Here is an 18014-nt window from a genome sequence, read left to right on the forward strand (position 1 = left end):
CCTCTCAGCTGTGAAGCAGAGAATATATGAAAAAAATGAAATGCTGATGAAAGAAGTAAAAGCAACAATGCGGAAATATAATACTCCATTATTAGCAAAATGTACTCTATGTATCAAAAGTAAAATGGCCCCTGTAATTTGGAAATATTGATTATTATATCATTGTGTAGTTGGAACTAATTTGAACTATTTTATTGACTGTTAAACCCATAGCAATACCACAAATATTATATCAAGATTTCAAGATTTAAAATCTCTTTGTTAAGACAATTCATAACAAGTGAAATATATTTCAATGGAAATATTATACAGCTACAGTATGTTGAGTAACATACTATTGCTGTAAAACGTAAATGTGATTCACTTGTTAAAATGTACAAAAAGCTTTTCATTTGCTCTGTAATAAATTGTTTTAATGTAAATGATAAACACTTGGCAAAACAATTTAAACATGTTAATAATTTATTAATATAGAATGCTGTGATTCTGTGAGTCTAAATTTAGTATATGAGAAAACTTTCTCAAGTTTAGAAATAAATGCCTTTTCTTCAGGTTTGTGATCACATCCAAATTATAATAATTAAATCTTAACTGTTGAATATCACCACAAACATAAATGTATACCTACAATGCAAAATAATGATTTTTAAAATTGTGTACAACATCATAAATTCAGAAGAACAAATGTTTATTAATGTTGTTATAAATTCAGTCATATTACGCAGTATCAAAGACATACACAGTGTATTGTAGGCTGGTATTCAGTATTTCATACCTCTTGTTGGAGAGAGCAATGGTGCAACTCGGCTGGTGGAGAGGACTGGACAGCTGCTGCTCTCTAATCAGCGTTTTTGTTCCTCCGTGTTTCTCCCTGATCTTTGGACTTTTTTATGGCCCCTGAGGTGATGAAGGAAACTTTCTGCAGAGGTCTCTGACACAAAATCTCAACGACTTCCCGGCAGCTGCTGGCACATTTCCCATGAGGGCAAGTAGGCCAGATTTTTTATAAAGGTTATCAGTCATTGGATGAATCTGGAGTTTGTCCATTTTGCCCATTAGAGGGAAGAACCTTCAGACCGATATTGACGTAAAGGGACAAAATCTAAAGGTTTGATCATAAACTTAAATCCTAAATTAATACAAAAGTTTTTTAAGGCAGTTTTAAATCACACCTTTTCCAAGGAAATATGTTTTAATGCAATGCTTTTAATACTTTTCCCCTCGTATTTCTCTCTTTTCAAGAGATTTCAAGATGAAAGAGACGTTAAATGAAGATTAAATAAATATTATGCCTCTTTGACACAAACAGAACAGTCCATTGAAACTATGCTTCAAATAACATGCTTACAATGCAGTAAAATCATGAAAATGACTCATCTAAAAATAAACAGCCACCTCACATGTTTAACACATGTGCCTACCGTCACCCATTTACTTGCTGGTTGGTTACTGGAAGAAAATTGTCATTGCGTCATGGTCTTACCCCACATCATCACCCTGACGTCTTGACCTGCAGTCATCATTCTAGGCCATAAATACATCACACTAAACCAGACCGTTAAAGCAGCATGAACGTTTAAGAGTATATGAGGATGCAAATTCAGCTTTATGTTTATTTGTACATTAATTTTGACCGACAACACAAGACAATACAAAAAGACATAAAAAAGATTATAGAAAAAATACTAGAGGAAGGCAGGTATTTCTGCATTTCTGCATGTGTTTTTTAAAATATCTGTATATACGTTAGTAGTTTATTTAATTTTATTATAAATATTATCATAATTTTGTTATGTTTAATGTACATGCATGGCTCAGAATTTATGGCTGGGTATACGGGTGAACAGAGGGGATGTCTCTAGGGAGACTTGAAAGATGCAACTGACCCATTTTGGAAAAAGGTGATGTATTGTGACACTATAAAAATATAAATTTCTAAGATGTGACGAGGCATGCATTTGAAATCTTTTTATTTAACAATGCAATTAAAAAAAAAGCAATAGTTATTTTAACACTAATGTAGCACTTTAAAAACGGATTCAAAACACATTGAGTACTGATGTAAAAATATTAATTCTGACTGAAATCATAATCCGCAGTGGAGGAAATATAAACTTTACTTTAGTTAAGTAGCAGCTCAACAAAATAAAAATACTTAGTTACAAGTAAAAGTACTGAAATCAAAGGTATGTTAAGTTCTATCGTCATAAGGGATCAAAAGTAAAAGTACTCATAATGTATAAAAATGGCCCTGTGAGTGAAAAAGGCAATATTTTATTAGGGATTATTATTACTAATGCATTTATGTGTAAGCAGCATGTCACTGTTGTAAGTGGATCAAATTTAACCAATCTATATACTGTTGGGCATATTCTATAAACGGATAAGGTACCATAATCTAGTTAAAGTACCTCGAACCTTTACATAAGTACTGCACTGATACTACAGTGGACCATGACTGTGACGTGCTCAAACAGGGTTATCGTGTGCAAGGTATATTCTCGCAGCCATGGCAACAGAGAGGGCGAGGTTTAAACAAGGTTATGCAAAAATCACTGTCATGGGCATTGTTGTGGGGGAACATCTCACAAAGCAAACAACGCCTTTTAGCAAGCAGTTTTAGATTTATTTTTCAAATGCAGGCAAACCTGTGACACTAGAACAAATGTAAAAAAAGAAGAAAAAAAATCCAAACTCATTTAATTTATGATGTTTATAATCTCAAAAGAAGAAACTTGCATTTATAAAAGTGGCATCACATCTGTTATTCTACCTCTTTCAAAACTAGCTACAGTGCACTCTGCCAGCACGGTACCTTACAAATATGTACATACAAGTAAATGCATATAAAAAATGTTTTATTTCTATATCAGATGCTGGCTGATTTCAGATATATAGCTTCTTCTCCTCGCTTGCAGGATTTTGTCAAATGTTCCCATGAAATGTTTTAGTTCCAGTTCTTGAAGAACTGCTTGAAGATGATGGTCTCCTTCCCCTGTGGAAGTATCTCCACCTGCAACACAATACACAGACATTTTTACAGCTAATGCACTGGAGGTGATAAACTAGATCCGTAAATAATCCTTTAAAATGATTACATGCTGCTGTAAAGGCTGCAGGAGCCAGAGCTGGTGATATACAACTAGTGGGAAAGCAGCTAGATTTACAGCAAGTGAGAATCCGGCTTTTAACTTTTTATTCACCTGTGTTTTCATCCTGGGGTACTTCATTTGTTCGATGAAGTTATCTGCCATCTGAAGGGCAACCTGCTTCTCCTCAGCGTTTGCTCCGTTACCTGACAATCAATCAATGTCTCACATTATCACTGGCAGATTAATATCTACAGCATAATGTTAGTAGCCACATTAAAGCTTCTCCTTCTTGTGTCAACAGCATTATAATGGGATTAAGAGATTCAAATAGTAGTGAAATAGTAGTATAGAATGAGACTCTACAGTAACAATAAATAATGCTGGAGATGTTTAAGAATGCTCATCCTACTCTTTTCCATATGCGTCCTGAGACTCTCCTTCTTTTTTAAACTGTCAGCCATTATTTTTCACAATGCTCATTAAAATTTAATCCAATTAGATACCAGCATGTAACAAATATCAGTTTCCTCAGTATGCATTTCAGGCGGCACGAGTTTGCTGGTTCGGGGTCAAGTAGTATTTCCTCACCTTTCCAGACAAAGATCTTTCCATTGGCGCCGTTGTCCAGAATGAAGCAGTCGTCCCGAACCAGCAGATCCTTGGCAAACGGGCTCTTCTCCGACACTTTGGTCATCGACATGGAACCTGTCGCATCAGACACCTGTGGAGTAAATGTACACATTTTTATACTTAAAGTATGTAAATGGTAATTTAATGCAGTGCAGTTTTAAAGGTTTGCAGATGATGTTACCTTGTAGAGGGAGGCAGAGTTGGAGACGTCTGCTTCCTTGTCCTCCTCTGTTGTGCTCTCTGCCAGCTGAGGCATCTGTCCCAGGACCTGCTCAGCAACAAGACCCAAAGGCTCAGAAACCAGAAAAAGATCCACAGCTTTCCTCAGGATTTCTAATAATTTTGGGGTATTTACCCAAAGCATATGGTTATTTTACTTCTTTGCAAAAGTTAAATGAGAAGACTGACACCAGCCTTGTAAAGTTCAGAAGTGAGTTTGATTCTTAAATGTTAGTTAATGGAGAGTTATGTTTGCACAGTTAATTGTTCACGTATACATTTAACAAAAAATGTAATCAGTGACTTTAAATCAGTTACGATAACCTGCTGAATCTTTTGTTTTCCTCACATTTACCTCACTTGAAATCTTTCTGGCTTAGATTGGTTAGTTCAGTCACATGTGAGTTAGGAAATAGGAAGTGTTGTTGTGAAGCTAATGGAAGAGTGAAGAACTTTAAAATGCTGCTCTAAGAAAGTTTTTCTGTCTCTTTCCAGCTGTTTCTTCTCAACAAGAGTGATCCAACGGCCAAACTTATTTTCATTTACATAATTAAAGTGCATTTTTAGTTGCTGAGTGGTTACAGTGCATGCCATCCCGGGTTTGATTCCAGACTTGGGACCTTTGTTGCATGTACTTCTCCTCTCTCTGTCCCCAAATCCACTCTAGTTCTCTACACCGTTAAATATAGGCAAATAAGAAAGACATTGTTTTTAAAGTGTGCATTTACCTTGAGCATCTCCTCAGGCTCCTCCCCCTCGTTGCTGTCCACAATTTTGGCTTTACCGTGTCTGTCCGTGTCACGAATCAGCGAGGCGATCTCACGCACCTTCTGCTTCTCGAAGATGTTGGCCTGCGACCCGATCCACGACACAATGGTCTGGAGGGCAACGAAACAGCATGAGATAACAACAACTGTGAAACCGTCACTATATAATCATATTCACCTCGTGCAATTTGCAGATTCACAACACAACTTTATTTTAGATTACAACAGTATACTGAGTGCTTAGGTCAACTTATGAGAGCTGTTTGAGAGCTTTTGTTCTCCTGCTGTTTGCTTCCTCACCTCTCCGAGGTCAAGGATGAAGCAGTCTCCTTTGTTGAAACTGCTCCAGGACAGCTCCACTTCCTTGGCACGGATGTTGCGCTTTCCTTTGATCTGGTACAACCTCTGCACCGTCCCAGAGCCCTGAGGCCTCCTGAAGCCCGACTCCACTCCCCCATCCTGTGAGAGATATGCATGGGATATTCATGTAAAGGCATTGTGCATTTTCGGTTTCAATTTTTATGTTTTATTTAATTTGTCCTGCTGGGAAGTGAAAGCTGTAACATGGTGTGTTTTTAACAAGCTTATCTTGGCGCCGTGCAAGTCGAGTGGTGAGAATTAACTTTTGGCACAAAGGTCATTATACCCAGGGAGCTGTAAAATGATCAAAGGGATTTAGCCAGCAATAAAAAAGATGGCATAAAAGATGAGAGATATGTCTGAAGGCAAGTTTTGCATTCAAAAATAGTTTCAATTACTGTGCAAGTTCAATTGACATTGCAAGTGAATTTAAGTTTAATACTTTATTCATATGAAGTATTTAAATTATAATAATGCGACTTATTCTGTTATGCTATTTTACTCTTTTTAAAAATCTATTCTGTGTCTCTTTAAACATGCAGTGTGTTTATTTTCTATTTTGTCATAATGCCCTTTTATTTCTTACAAAAACTTCCTATTTTCCTATTTTACCAAATTGTATCATTCTTTCATGGAAACCTTCATGTAAATTATTAAGAAATTACTAACCCGTAAAATAAAGTATTTCTGAAATATAACTGTGCACCTGACGTTAAAAAAAAAAAATGTTGACAATAGAGATATTTGTTACATGAATTTCTCTTATATTTGAATGGCGTTTAAAGCATCTTAAAATGCAGAATCAGGATCTCTTCCTCACCTTGTAGCTGATCCCTCTGGGAAACAGAGCCATGAACTCTGGGGACTCGTAGCCCTGGACCTGCCTGTGCTGAATGGGGTCACCGCTCAGAAAGTTGTCCAGCGTGGTGGCCAGCATGGCGCACGCTACCTGCTCGTCCCTAGACGACTTCTCACCTACAACAGAGAAGGGGTTAGTAAGAGAGGAAAGAAGTAATCATCAAGTTCAAAAGGTGCACACACACTTCTCCAAAGAGAAATGTGTAAAATGATGAAATATTGAAATGTGCATAACACGTGTAGGCAACCTTGCTTTTTGTTCATCTTTTGGTTTATTAGAGGTAGGTTATCTTTGAATTACACATGTTTAACCAGGGTATTCTCTACTATTTTGATCCCTGATGAAGACTCACAAAGCTAAAAACCGTGTACTCGTTCATTTTTTCATGACTGAGCTATGTAAATAATAACTTTGACAAAGTACAACAAAATGATGGAGAATGTGATAGATCTAAAACCTCTAGAAAAAGCTCACAAATAAATGTATTATTTGGATCTTGAGTTGGGATGTTTTGTCAAACTACTATTTCCATGGTCAATGTCAACAAAATCATGTCCAAAAGCATAGTTTGTGGACTTTGAGTTGAGTTAAAAATGAAAGTAAAGATGAAAAGAAGAGCTAAAGGAAAGAGTGTGGCAGCAGGAAAAGTTAAAGGAAAGAATAAATAGAGGACACATGTATTAGGAAATGAGGCCAGAAAGGTTAACATGCCACACCATGAGGAACAAAGAGCCGCTGACAGAGGTGATGGGGTCATGGAGAAGAAAGAGATGAAAAGCAAACAGTGTGTTGGCCAGTGGACGCACAAAGACAACACAGTCATCTGTAAACAAGTGGAGGGGGGAGACTTCATAGAGACGCATGTTTGAGCACAGAGAGCCCTCTCCAAGCTGTGACAATCAGCTTAGTGTTACCTAAGCACCGGATACATGCTGGAAACAACAGCCACATTTGAGTACTGTAGAAGTCTTGCATTTTTAATGGTGCCCTCTGCTCCAAAACCATCCCAGTTTCCCCTCGGGACTTCTCCCTCTCTCCCTCTCATCATCCCTCCTTCCCTCTCCATCCAGCCTCCCTCCTCACACTACGATGCAGCAGGTCAGCGATCTGTGTCTCATCTGTCATCAGCATTAGTGGGAGGGTTATTAGCTTTTCAACCGCAGCACGAGGCCAGGATTAGGCGTGTAGAAAGCAGTAGCCAATGGTTAGTGGTTTTGCTGAGTAAGATAGAAATAGGAAAATTATCACCTCAAGTCAGGACTACACATTTAAGTGTAAAAGGTCTTGACTTGTGTCTCTGGTGGCTGAATAACAAAAGACCTTCTTTGGTCCACTAAGCAGTAAAGTTATCCTTTATCTCCTGTTGAAGACAGGGAAAATATCTTCCAAAATATAGAGAATGAAACATCAAGTTGCATTGCATGCTGTAGTGTGCACAAATGTCTTTTGGTTTTTTTCTGCACTGATCACCATCTTTTAATTTGATGAAAAAAAAATTCTGATGCTGAAACTGATTCTGATTGAGCCTGACATTGTGTTCATGTTAACCATTTTCTAGTCGTAACATTTCATTGTTTTGCCCTATCCAATCAATAGAGAGTGACATATCAGGCCCTACAATGTCATTTTAAGCAGACATGGAAGCTGTAGTAGCGGTTGTTGGGAGCAATTAACTTTGACTGAATAAATACGCAGACTAAAGAGATTTTATTTCTAAATGTCGACTTACAACGACCTGCACCACTGCATCAATCTTATTGACAGTTGTTACCACTTTTTTTGGTGTTGGTCCCTCTTGTTGATCAGACCTGGTTAAGCTGCTTTTCCAACTAGGGAAATAGTATTCAGTTTGCTTTTTTCTTTGATAAATAAATGAGGCCGACTTGATTACATAGCGTCCTCAGACATTACTGATTGATTTTGTCCTGAAATGAGATGCCATCATTGTAAATGGGCCACCTGACTCAATGGAAGTCTGTTGAGTGTCCAAAGAGCTTCAGTTTTGAGTCAGTTTGAAATGCTGCATGCTACATAACCCCATTGTGTTGTGCTTTCTTTCTTATACTCATTTTATAACCCAGATGTTTCTCTCTCACCTATCCACATGTGGAGGTCGGCTCCCTGTTCACCACGGTTCTCCAGCACCAGGTAGGAGTCCCCGTTAAAAAAGGCTCCGACCTCGGAGGGCGCCAGCGGCACTGCCTTCATCTTCTCCACCCTCCACACTCGGAGGCCCGGCTCGCTGACCTCTGGACCAAACTGACCTGGTGTTGCCTTGAAGGGGAGCATACTGCAAGGAGAGAAGAAGAAGAAGAAAAAAACGGTGAGACAAAAGGAAGGAGGACAAACTTAGCTGTAGAGAGGGGAGAAAATATAAGGGAATGGACTCCACGGTCTGACAAAAACAATTTTTTACAAGGAATAACAGTCTCATGGAACTCTGAGTCATACTTAGTTTACGCAAATCCCCTCCCACAGAGAAGGAAGAGGTTGGCTGAAACAGGAAGTGTAAATACATGGAGTTGAGGCACTGTTTCCATGTGGGAGTGGATGCTGGTTTTTGGTCGGAGTAGGGAGAAGTAAAAGCAGTCCTCAAGTCAAGTCAAGAGAGACACAAATTCAGGAAGTACCAAAGTTGTCACGATCAGAAGACGGTTGGTCATTTCTTGACAGTCTCACTTAAGTTTTACAGAACTTTAAGGCTCTCTACACTGACGTAAATGTTGAGTAAAATGTGTTATAGTGCAAAGACCAGAGCTCTACCCAGACGCCTCCAAACCACAATAAATTCAAATGAGACGGAGTGGAGGGAGCAGTTGATATGATGAGCGCAACAACACTTAGACTTGACACAAAATGATGGGGGTTGTGTAACCGCTTAACACAACTACATTATATCACTGCTATGCAACACAAGAGCAAGCAGGCCACACTCACACTACAAAGCCAGGCGTGGCTAAATGCAAGAAGGATCAGGTCACAGGTGGGAATGAGCCAGGTATGGATTAGCATGAGTCACTCTAATGTGCACCTTGTAGTCACACAGGATGTATATTTACTAAATGGGTCACCTGACCACACTGTATCTCTTCCTCTGTTCTTGCCTTGCCGCGGTACATTTTGCATGACTGAAAGCAAGTGAGGTTTGTAGAGAGACAAGTTACTGCTACCGTTCTTTTCCTTTTATTTCTCACTACGCTATTGTGATGTAGCAACAGGTGCCATTATTGAGATACATTCACAGTTTGGCCCCTTTATCAAAAAATGTAATGTTGTGGTTTTCTTATTGGAATCTGAATAAAAACAAGTTAAAGCTTAGTAAATACATTTTTTACAAAAAAAAACAACAGAAATTAGTAATGGAAATATAAAACTTAACTCAAGGTCCACTTGCTAGTGAGCTTTTTCCAGAGCTTTCAACTTTCAGCCAAACTTCATGTTCTTCCCAGGCAGGGGGAGATGTGAAGTAAATTACCAAACTAACTGAAGTATTCTCAGTGATTGGATAACTGAAGTCATGTGATGACCAAATGAGCTACAGTTTATCCACTGAGGAAGACCACGAGATGTAATTGAAAGCTCGAGAAAAACAGGGAAGGTTGTACTTTTTCAAGATCAAGAATTCCCTTTTACTCACAAAACAATGTAGTTTGATTTAAAAAAATAAATAATAAAAAAACCTAATTCAAGATCTACTTACTAGATTTTTTTCCTCAGAGCTTTCAAATTTCCAACATGATCTTCCTCAGCAGATGAACAGCTCAGTTCATCATGTGATGTAACATGACAATCTGGAGTTTGCTCAGTTGTTAGGTAACTTAGGCCATGTGATTAACTAAAATATCTCTATCCACTAAAGAGTGAAAATCTGAGTAAGTGGCCCTTGAGTTTAGATTTTTTTTTAGTTTAAGTACTGTATCAAGGTCAAGAATGAACTTTTTCCCATTTTTTTAGTTTGATTGACTATCGATACATCAGCTTGAGCACTTGTTGACTGCAGAAAAAGACACATATTTAATTCTAAGATATCTGAGGCAATATAAGAGTTTTATACATCTGCAGTTTCATGCTTCCACAGATAATCAAAATATTAAGAAGATTTCCTGGATGAAAACTCACAAGCATTTGAAACCTCAACGTGCTTCTGCTGAGGTTTCCTCCCTTTTGATAAGAATTAAACCCTGCAGCTTTATTGGCGTTGTTACATCAATATGGATATCACTGTACGTCTTTCACCTATCATTATGTAAGTCCGCAGTTTGTGTTTCGATTTTGCTGTTAGACCGATTCCAGGCAGCAACCATAACTGATAAAGGAGGACTGGAAAACAAACAATTAGCCTGATTAAGGTGATTGGAGTCAACAAAGGACACTGATCCAACATGTAAAACACTGCTTACCAACTGTCCTATATTATTTACATTACAGTCATTTAGCAGACGCTTTTATCCAAAGCGACTTACAGTCAGTAGTATGTTACATATCATTCACCCATTCACACACTGATGACAGGCTACCATCAAGGTGCCACCATCAGACTCTAACTAACATTCATGCAACATCCAGTCCACACCGATGGCAAGCCTTCAGGAGCAACTTGGGGTTAAGTGTCTTGCCCAAGGACACATCGACTGCCGAAGCTGGGTATCGAACCACCGACCCTCTGATTGGAGAACTACCTTGCTCTCCACTACGCCACAGCCGCCCCATTATCTGTTCAAATTACTCACAAGTCAGAAGAAAGACCTGAAACTATTTACCCTAATTGTCAGCATTGTGGTCAGTCAACAGGATGTCTGCAGCAGCAACGCCCCTTTCCGTTTTGGGGGGGGGGGTTCAATTTAGAAGTTAGCTTTATGACTCACTTTCATCTCCTGTTATCAGATATCAGCCTACACTTTTACAATTCATTTTAGTGACCTGATATTAATAAACAGGTGCTGTTTTCTGACCAAAACAAGCCACTTGGAGAGGGTGACGATGCAGCAAAGGGAATATTTGAACACATTAAAATGGTAGAGGAGGTCAGGGAGCGAGGAAAGGGCCTGAGGCAGCACATGCACGGCCCTAGAGTTAAGGTTACAGTGCTTGGACAGCCAATCCAAGAGTAGGTAAGGAGGCAGAGAAGAAAAGGCCCGATACACTTAACTGTATGATCTCCTGTGGTACCTCCAGCATGCTGTCTGACTCCGGCTCCATTCTGCGTGTCCACTGGTGTGTGTGTGTGAGTGACCCGTTGTGTGTGTGTGTGTGTGTGGTAGTAAGGGATTGAGAGGTCCGGCTAGGAGGAGTGTTAGCGCTCACCTGGCCTGGTTAGCTTATATGTGGGAGGTAACTGGAGCCGGTGTGATGAAAGTCTACCTGCGGCCTGAGGATAGGACGCTGTGTGGGGGGGGAAGTAGAGTCGGGTTCCTGGTTCCTGGCTAAAGCCAAACACCATGTTGGTAATTAGTGGGAGAGCAAACTGCTGGCTCCTCCATCTTTCCATTCTTCCCTTTCCTCTCTGACTCCAGCTCTTCCTCCCTCCTCCTTCAGCCTGTTTACTCTCATTCTACACAAAGGGCAACAAAGACTGCAACGGTTATGAGTGGAGGTATAAAACTCACTATTTGGTTTCTGAAGCAACTGTCTTTAGGCCTGCAACGTGTTCAGGAAGTGACTCTGAGCACCTCTTCCTCTTTTCTGTCATCCCCACACCACCATCATTCATTTATCAACTCTTAAAGTGTCAGCAAAAGCAAATACAAGTCACTAGGCCTTTGACAGCAGCCAGGAGTGTGATTTCAAGCACAAGTTCTGCAAATTTTCTGCATAGACAGACTCATAGTTAGAGACATTCACGGCACGGATAAGCTTGAAATTCTCCTAGTTGAATCTTCAGTATAAAAGATGAAACGTTTCTTTAGAAAATATATCTGGCTGCTTCCATAAAAAGTAAAAAATGTTGAATGCTGATAACTAATATCTAACCATGAATACAAATGAGCACAGATTTCATCACAGCGTAGCTTGAAAAAAGGCCTACTCTGTTTTCCACTAATACGTTAATGAAGAAGTGACTCTTATCTAACAGTTATGTAATTTTGTTGCTACTACTCATCTATTGTCATATAAGTACTTTTTATGAATTATTTTGTTTCTTCTGCCCAGACAGACAAATTGATTTCAGTCACATATAATAACTTGCTTGCCGTATTAAAGCCGTTTTTCAAATTTCATGGGAATACACTCAATGTCAGTCAATGTCAAACCAATCACATTTCAAAGGGTTTCGATTGAAACAAACATGGAAAATCTACTTAATTGACACTCTACTTTTTTTTGTAATTTAAGGCCACACCCTGTATTTTGGGGCTCTTGGTAGTCTAGTCCTAAAATGATCAGTAAATATAACTTCTAAAATGTGAGATCTGCTCTTTTTCCTGTGTTATTATTCTGTGCACTTGAGCTAGTTATTTACTGGATGAGCTGAAGGCCTTAAGGATTGAATATTTAGACATTTCTATTATCCAATCTTGTCGTTTACAATAAGAAAATAAATTAAGGTTATAAATAAGTATAAATTCAAACGTGAGTCTTCACTATGTCACCAAAGAGAAGACAAGGCAGCCTGAGACATTAAAAGATAGAAGCTTGCCCAGTTGACCTTGGCTACTGGAGTGGTTAGCTGGAGGAGACATGGAGATCAGAGGGGTTTAGATGGAAACAAAAGGTCACTGATGGGCTACAGGGGTCACTGACTCGATCAGTCATTCATGCGTTGAAAACCAGACAGAAATATGAGAGGAGGCAATATGTAGGTGGACAGAGCAGCAGGCGTGGAGAGACCTGAGAGCATCTGTCAATTGATGGGTGAGTGTATACAGTGAGTGTGTGTGTGTGTGTGTGTGTGTGTGTGTGTGTGTGTGTGTGTGTGTGTGTGTGTGTGTGTGTGTGTGTGTGTGTGTGTGTGTGTGTGTGTGTGTGTGTGTATGGCTGTGTGCACTGTATGTTTATGAGATTAAGCGACTGAAATCAGACAGAGTGTTGCAGACAGGGAAAAATCTAGGGGACCAGAGAACAAAGAGGAAGGAGACAGAGTATAATATGAATGTTAAAACACTTTTTTACAGCTGCAGGAAACATATTTTGAATTCCAAGCTTCCTGCTTTGATACCACACCCTAACTTTAAGGAAGTTGCTGCAAGTAAGACCGGGATGATGTGTAGGAAGTGAGACAAGAAAACACTGGGAAAGGACACTAAAGGTTGGGTTCTGACACTGACAGAAACAGAAAAGGTGGAGCAGACAAATAGCAAAGAGTCTGAATGGAAAGATGGACGTCAGAGTGAGCTTCGCTGAAGTTAAACTAAAGATTCATTGTCCCGTTGTGAGATTCCTCAGCTGATTTCAGGAGAAGGAATGCGATGAGCAAACAGGGTCAGAAGTGGAGGCAAACTAGAATAAAAGCTTCAGGGTAAAAGACAGATAAGTTTAGCAGACTAAGAAAGAACAAATCCGAAAATAAGGTTCATGTAAAAACTTACCTTGTAGAGTGAGTTGCCGGTGGGACACAACACGTCTGAGCAGAGAGCGGAGAGAAAAGCAGTCAGGCAAGGAGAAACAAGTCCCTAAACACACACATTCTTTCTTTCACCCACACACATGATATTTCCTGCCTGTGTCTCTGGCAGCCTTAGCCCAGCCCTCTGACTCAACCACAAAAGAAGCAAAAAAGTGCGGAAACTTGATTGAATCAGGACTTCAAATGGAGGAAGAAAAAGCAAACCAGGCCTTCTTGACAAATCATTAATCATCTAATACACAGCTCATTTTCATCCAGATTTTTAATACTTGAATTTTAGTACTTTCTTTACAAACACAAAAATGAGGTGATGCAAATACACATAATACAACAGATATCCTCTAAATTAACTATTTTTCCAGTAGCTTTCTAGTACCACCAACTTGAGTACTATTTCCGCTCCCTTTCTAATCTCTTGTTAAAGATAAACTGAGTCATGGCGATCTCCACAGTTAGTAAATATCACCACAGCAACCGATCTCAACACACCTTATAGGCATATAAGGATTCCCCCCAGTCAAACAAGCCCATGTAGAAATCCAAGAGTGAAACCTGTGATTCATCATTTACACAGGTAAAGTTTATTAACCCGACGGAGCCATATACAGAAGATCAAAGATCAAAGTCTGACTTAAGTTTAAATTTACTACGTACCACTCAGTCAACTGGATTACATTTGAAAGTCTAAGTAAAAGGTTCAAATGAGGTGGAATTAAAATTCAAACAAGAGAATTCACACACTTTGAAGTAAACAAATAAATTGATGTTTGCTTGACAAGATGATAAGGGTTACTTATATCATTTAAGGTTATCAGTCAACACAAAGGTGGTAAGTAGCCGAAATACCATGTTACTTCATAACAAAACAGTAATCACTGGTTTCTTATGGAGGCTTTATTTAACCCTTTGAGGAGCCTGTGTAACCAACTCACGTTGTGCCGCTAACCATTTCTCAAACCGACAAAACTTAAAGAGATCCTAGAGTTTCCGAAGAAGGCACATATATGTCAGGTAGGACTTGTAAAAATGTGCATAAAATAAACTCAAACTTTATTTATTTATGAAGCACATGTCAAACATTCAGCCGAAAGTGCTACACAAAGAGTCAAAGTGACAACAAAAAATCTCAACAGAGTAAAATGAAATAAATACCTGGCTTTCAAATAATGTAAAAAAAAAAAAATACAATGATTAAAGCTTAAAAACTAAGGCTGTCAATTAAGAACATGACCCAATAATCTAATTAATGGTGCAGCTATGGTTGATGAGTTTCAGTGTAAATATCATACAGCTTCAATAAGGAGCTGAAACAAGCTCAATACATATGATACTGTCACGCAGTGTGAAATAAGACGAGGTGACTGTGTGAAAGGGTTATTGATAACATCTGTCAGTGTTCATTCTCTCTTAGTGACCTCTTCTGGGGAAACAAACGCATAACAGTGAGGTCTCAACTTTTCCTCTCTCCATCTTGTGGCCAAGCAAGCAAGGCAACACAAAGATGGCACAAATAATGAAGCTGGAGCTAAAACTATATTACAACAGGTCACATGGTCTAGTGGCACAGGTGTTTCCCATCAGGACTTATCGAGTGATTGTCTGTTGCTTCATTAAACTGTCCATCATAAGAGGAAGTATGTTCTCTGGCTATCAGAATGAAAACAAATAGTGCAACTTCGGTCAACTAAGGAGTATTAATACCTTTTTCTTAAATAAAACTAGCAATACTAACAATGCAAACATACTTAATTGTATGTAAATGTCTCTAAGAGTACATCAATATTATCAGTGATATTTACTTTAAACCATAAAAAGTAAAAATGGCCATCATGAGGAGTTATCTTTTTAAAGAGTGTGGTATCAAGCTATTTTATATGTGATATTATTGCTGTTTAAGCAACATTTTATTGTGGCAGCCGGTCACTGTGGAGCTAATTTTACCTTTTTAATACACCATTGGTTACTAGAACTTTATGATAGTGCATTGTATTTTTAAGACAATTATGTTTTTATATAAAATCTAAAATGTTTGTTGCAGTTTGTCAAATACAAGTGGAGTTAAACTGGGTTACACTTAATAACATATTTCCCTCTGAAATGAAGTTAGTTATAGAGGCATAGAATTGTCTCTAAAGTATCCTGAAGTACAGAACTTGCGTATACTTCAAGTGTACCAGTAGTTGTCTCTATACCTTTGTTCCATAAAAAAACTTTACCATATTAAGTATACTAACTGTAGTAAAAAAGCAAAGCCAGACGTGTAGTAAAACTTTTTATTCATGTTTTTCCCAAGTCAAAAAACAAACAGAACAAAGATACAGAGAGTGAGATAATGAATTGATTTCTATACAGTGGCAATTTCAAGTTAAACCTTCCTTTGCCCAGACATGTGAAGTCTTTCCTCAGTTTGAAACCCTGTCTCGCCCTCAAGACGCACATTAACCGCACAAGCATACACACATTCATACAACCTGGGAGTCCCGATGTCCTGAATTGACTGGACAGCACAGTTAAGACAACAGGATTAAATGCAAGCATGGTGGACAAAATATCACAATGTCTGGGGCTTAGGTCCACCACAATATTTATAAGTGCATTTACCAAACCTGCTTTTATCTCAAAAGGCTCGAAGATGTAGTCCTTTCAATTCACGACCAACTTGGAAGCAATGTTTCACAAAATCATGACAAATCATTTAAACATTTTCAGAACAAAAACCCAAAAGATTACTGGCTGCGTTTCATCTCCTCAGGACTCCCAGTCAGATCCAAAACGTCGTTTGACCCCCCCCCCCACCCCATGATTTCCCCCCGTCACTTTTACATACACTGGTAGAAAAAAGAAAACACTGATTTCAGAAATGAGGATCAATTGTGGATGAAGAGGGAGGAGGGAGGAGACCCAGCTAGTACGATAAATTCGGAAACCGCGTCGAAATGATCAAATGGAACGAGGAGGGAAAGGAAAAAAAAAGTTCCCATTATCATCATCATCAGGCGTACAGACGGTTCCCTAACACGATCAAACTAGGTGGAGCCAAGCGAGAAAACATCCATATTCAAAAAAGAAAAGTTCGCACTAATGTAGTGGGTAAGGATTTTTTTTTTTTTTTTTTTTAACAGAGAGGCCAAATGTTCTGTTTCTTTGGACAATCTCTGCTCAAAAGAAAATAAACTGTTCAATGCTGTTGAAAAGGAAAAAGGCCAGCAGGAGGACAAATGTTGCCCCTCTGGCGTCCCGAGAAGTGAAAACCCCGAACTCTACCTTTAACCGAAGAGTCGCGTATAAACCTAGGGACAGCACGCAATACGGAAAAAGAGCGGCTGCTGTCATGGCAGAAATCTCAAACTGTTGAAGAGAACGGGGACGAAAAGTAAAAAGCCCTCCCCTCCGTCCCTTGCCCCTTCATCCACAGTATAGAAACACGAGCCTCCTGCAAACAGGTTTACAGTCACCAAAAGCAAACAAGAGAAAAAGCCAAAAATCTAAATAAAATAAAAAATCGTAGCTTTCCTCTATTCATATTCACACAGAATTGCATTTAACTTTCTTTCTTAAATAAATTGAATAGTCCAAATAAACCGGCGTACATGTCAGATATCAGAAATGGGACCAAGATTAGCGAGAAGTGGGAGGGATTAAGAAGAAATTTAAACCTAAAGCTTGATTAAAATGTATTAACATGTGCTACTCATGCAAACAATGAACAAAAGCAGCAAACGCCAAACTAGTGTCCCTCATCCACGTGTGCCCCATTTGCTCCTAGAAACAAAATTAAAGACAGAATAATCATTTATTTTATTTTTTCATATAAATCTTTAAATTTCCTGTGTCAAGGAAATAATATTATCTGGAAAAAAGTGTTGTTTTTTTTTGCTTTTGATGCACAAGTCTCCAAATGATACAGGACAGGAAGATGCTGGTGGGTGTTTCATGACATCTTTCAGGTTTTGTCTTTGGAGCGTGAAGGCGAAAGAGGGGAGGGCGATGATGGGTACATACACCTATGTTGTTAAAGAGTGAAATTTCTTTTTCCTGCAAGCCAGTTTCTCTCTCCTATCAGGTATGTATTTCTTCTGACCATCCAACTTTCTCCTTTGGACAATCTGACCCCACCATTCTAATGTCTCAAACGCCTCAAGCTCCATCTTTGATCCACAAAATATCCCCCAATCTTGCAGCAACTGTACTTTAACAGAAGCGGCAACGGTCTAACTAGATACACTCTGATGTAATATGCAGTAAACAAAGTCTAAACCTTACCTCCTTGATTTTTCTTTAGAGCTTATGCTTTAGTGATGAATACAATCCTCTTTTCAAAAGGCTTTTGGCAATATGTACGCTTTCCACCACTATACACCCAACGTTTAGAGAATGAGAGAGAGAGACTGGATGCAGTACACTATTAAGTTAAAAAGGGACATTTCCTCCCCGTTATGTGTTCACCACATCTTCCTCTCCTTTTCATTTCCTCTTGGGATTTGCAGTTTTTGCCCCAACACCTCATGTGAAAATTTAAAAAA

The 18014-nt window shown here is 38.8% G+C and overlaps 1 protein-coding gene across 1 annotated transcript; it reads right to left on the minus strand.

The window, feature by feature from the left end:
- Positions 1-2016: 2016 nt before the first annotated feature.
- Positions 2017-13612, minus strand: capgb (capping protein (actin filament), gelsolin-like b). The gene is made up of 9 exons (XM_054601171.1): positions 13454-13612; positions 8024-8217; positions 5889-6043; positions 5009-5167; positions 4670-4819; positions 3904-3990; positions 3681-3813; positions 3204-3295; positions 2017-3013 (listed from the first exon to the last, which is right to left on the minus strand). The coding sequence occupies exons 2-9, from the start codon at positions 8214-8216 to the stop codon at positions 2948-2950; spliced, it is 1035 nt and encodes a 344-aa protein (XP_054457146.1). The 5' UTR covers position 8217; positions 13454-13612; the 3' UTR covers positions 2017-2947.
- Between the last annotated feature and the right edge of the window lie 4402 nt (positions 13613-18014).

This window comes from Anoplopoma fimbria, chromosome 7 (genome assembly GCF_027596085.1).
Source record: "Anoplopoma fimbria isolate UVic2021 breed Golden Eagle Sablefish chromosome 7, Afim_UVic_2022, whole genome shotgun sequence".
Taxonomy (NCBI): domain Eukaryota; kingdom Metazoa; phylum Chordata; class Actinopteri; order Perciformes; family Anoplopomatidae; genus Anoplopoma; species Anoplopoma fimbria.

Excerpts from the sequence above, each read along its gene's own strand:
- capgb (XM_054601171.1), bottom strand. The coding sequence starts at position 8,216 with ATGCTCCCCTTCAAGGCAACACCAGGTCAGTTTGGTCCAGAGGTCAGC. Across the intron at positions 5,168-5,888 it reads CCAGAGGGATCAGCTACAAG|GATGGGGGAGTGGAGTCGGG; the intron begins GTGAGGAAGAGA and ends TATCTCTCACAG. Across the intron at positions 4,820-5,008 it reads TCATCCTTGACCTCGGAGAG|ACCATTGTGTCGTGGATCGG; the intron begins GTGAGGAAGCAA and ends GTTGCCCTCCAG.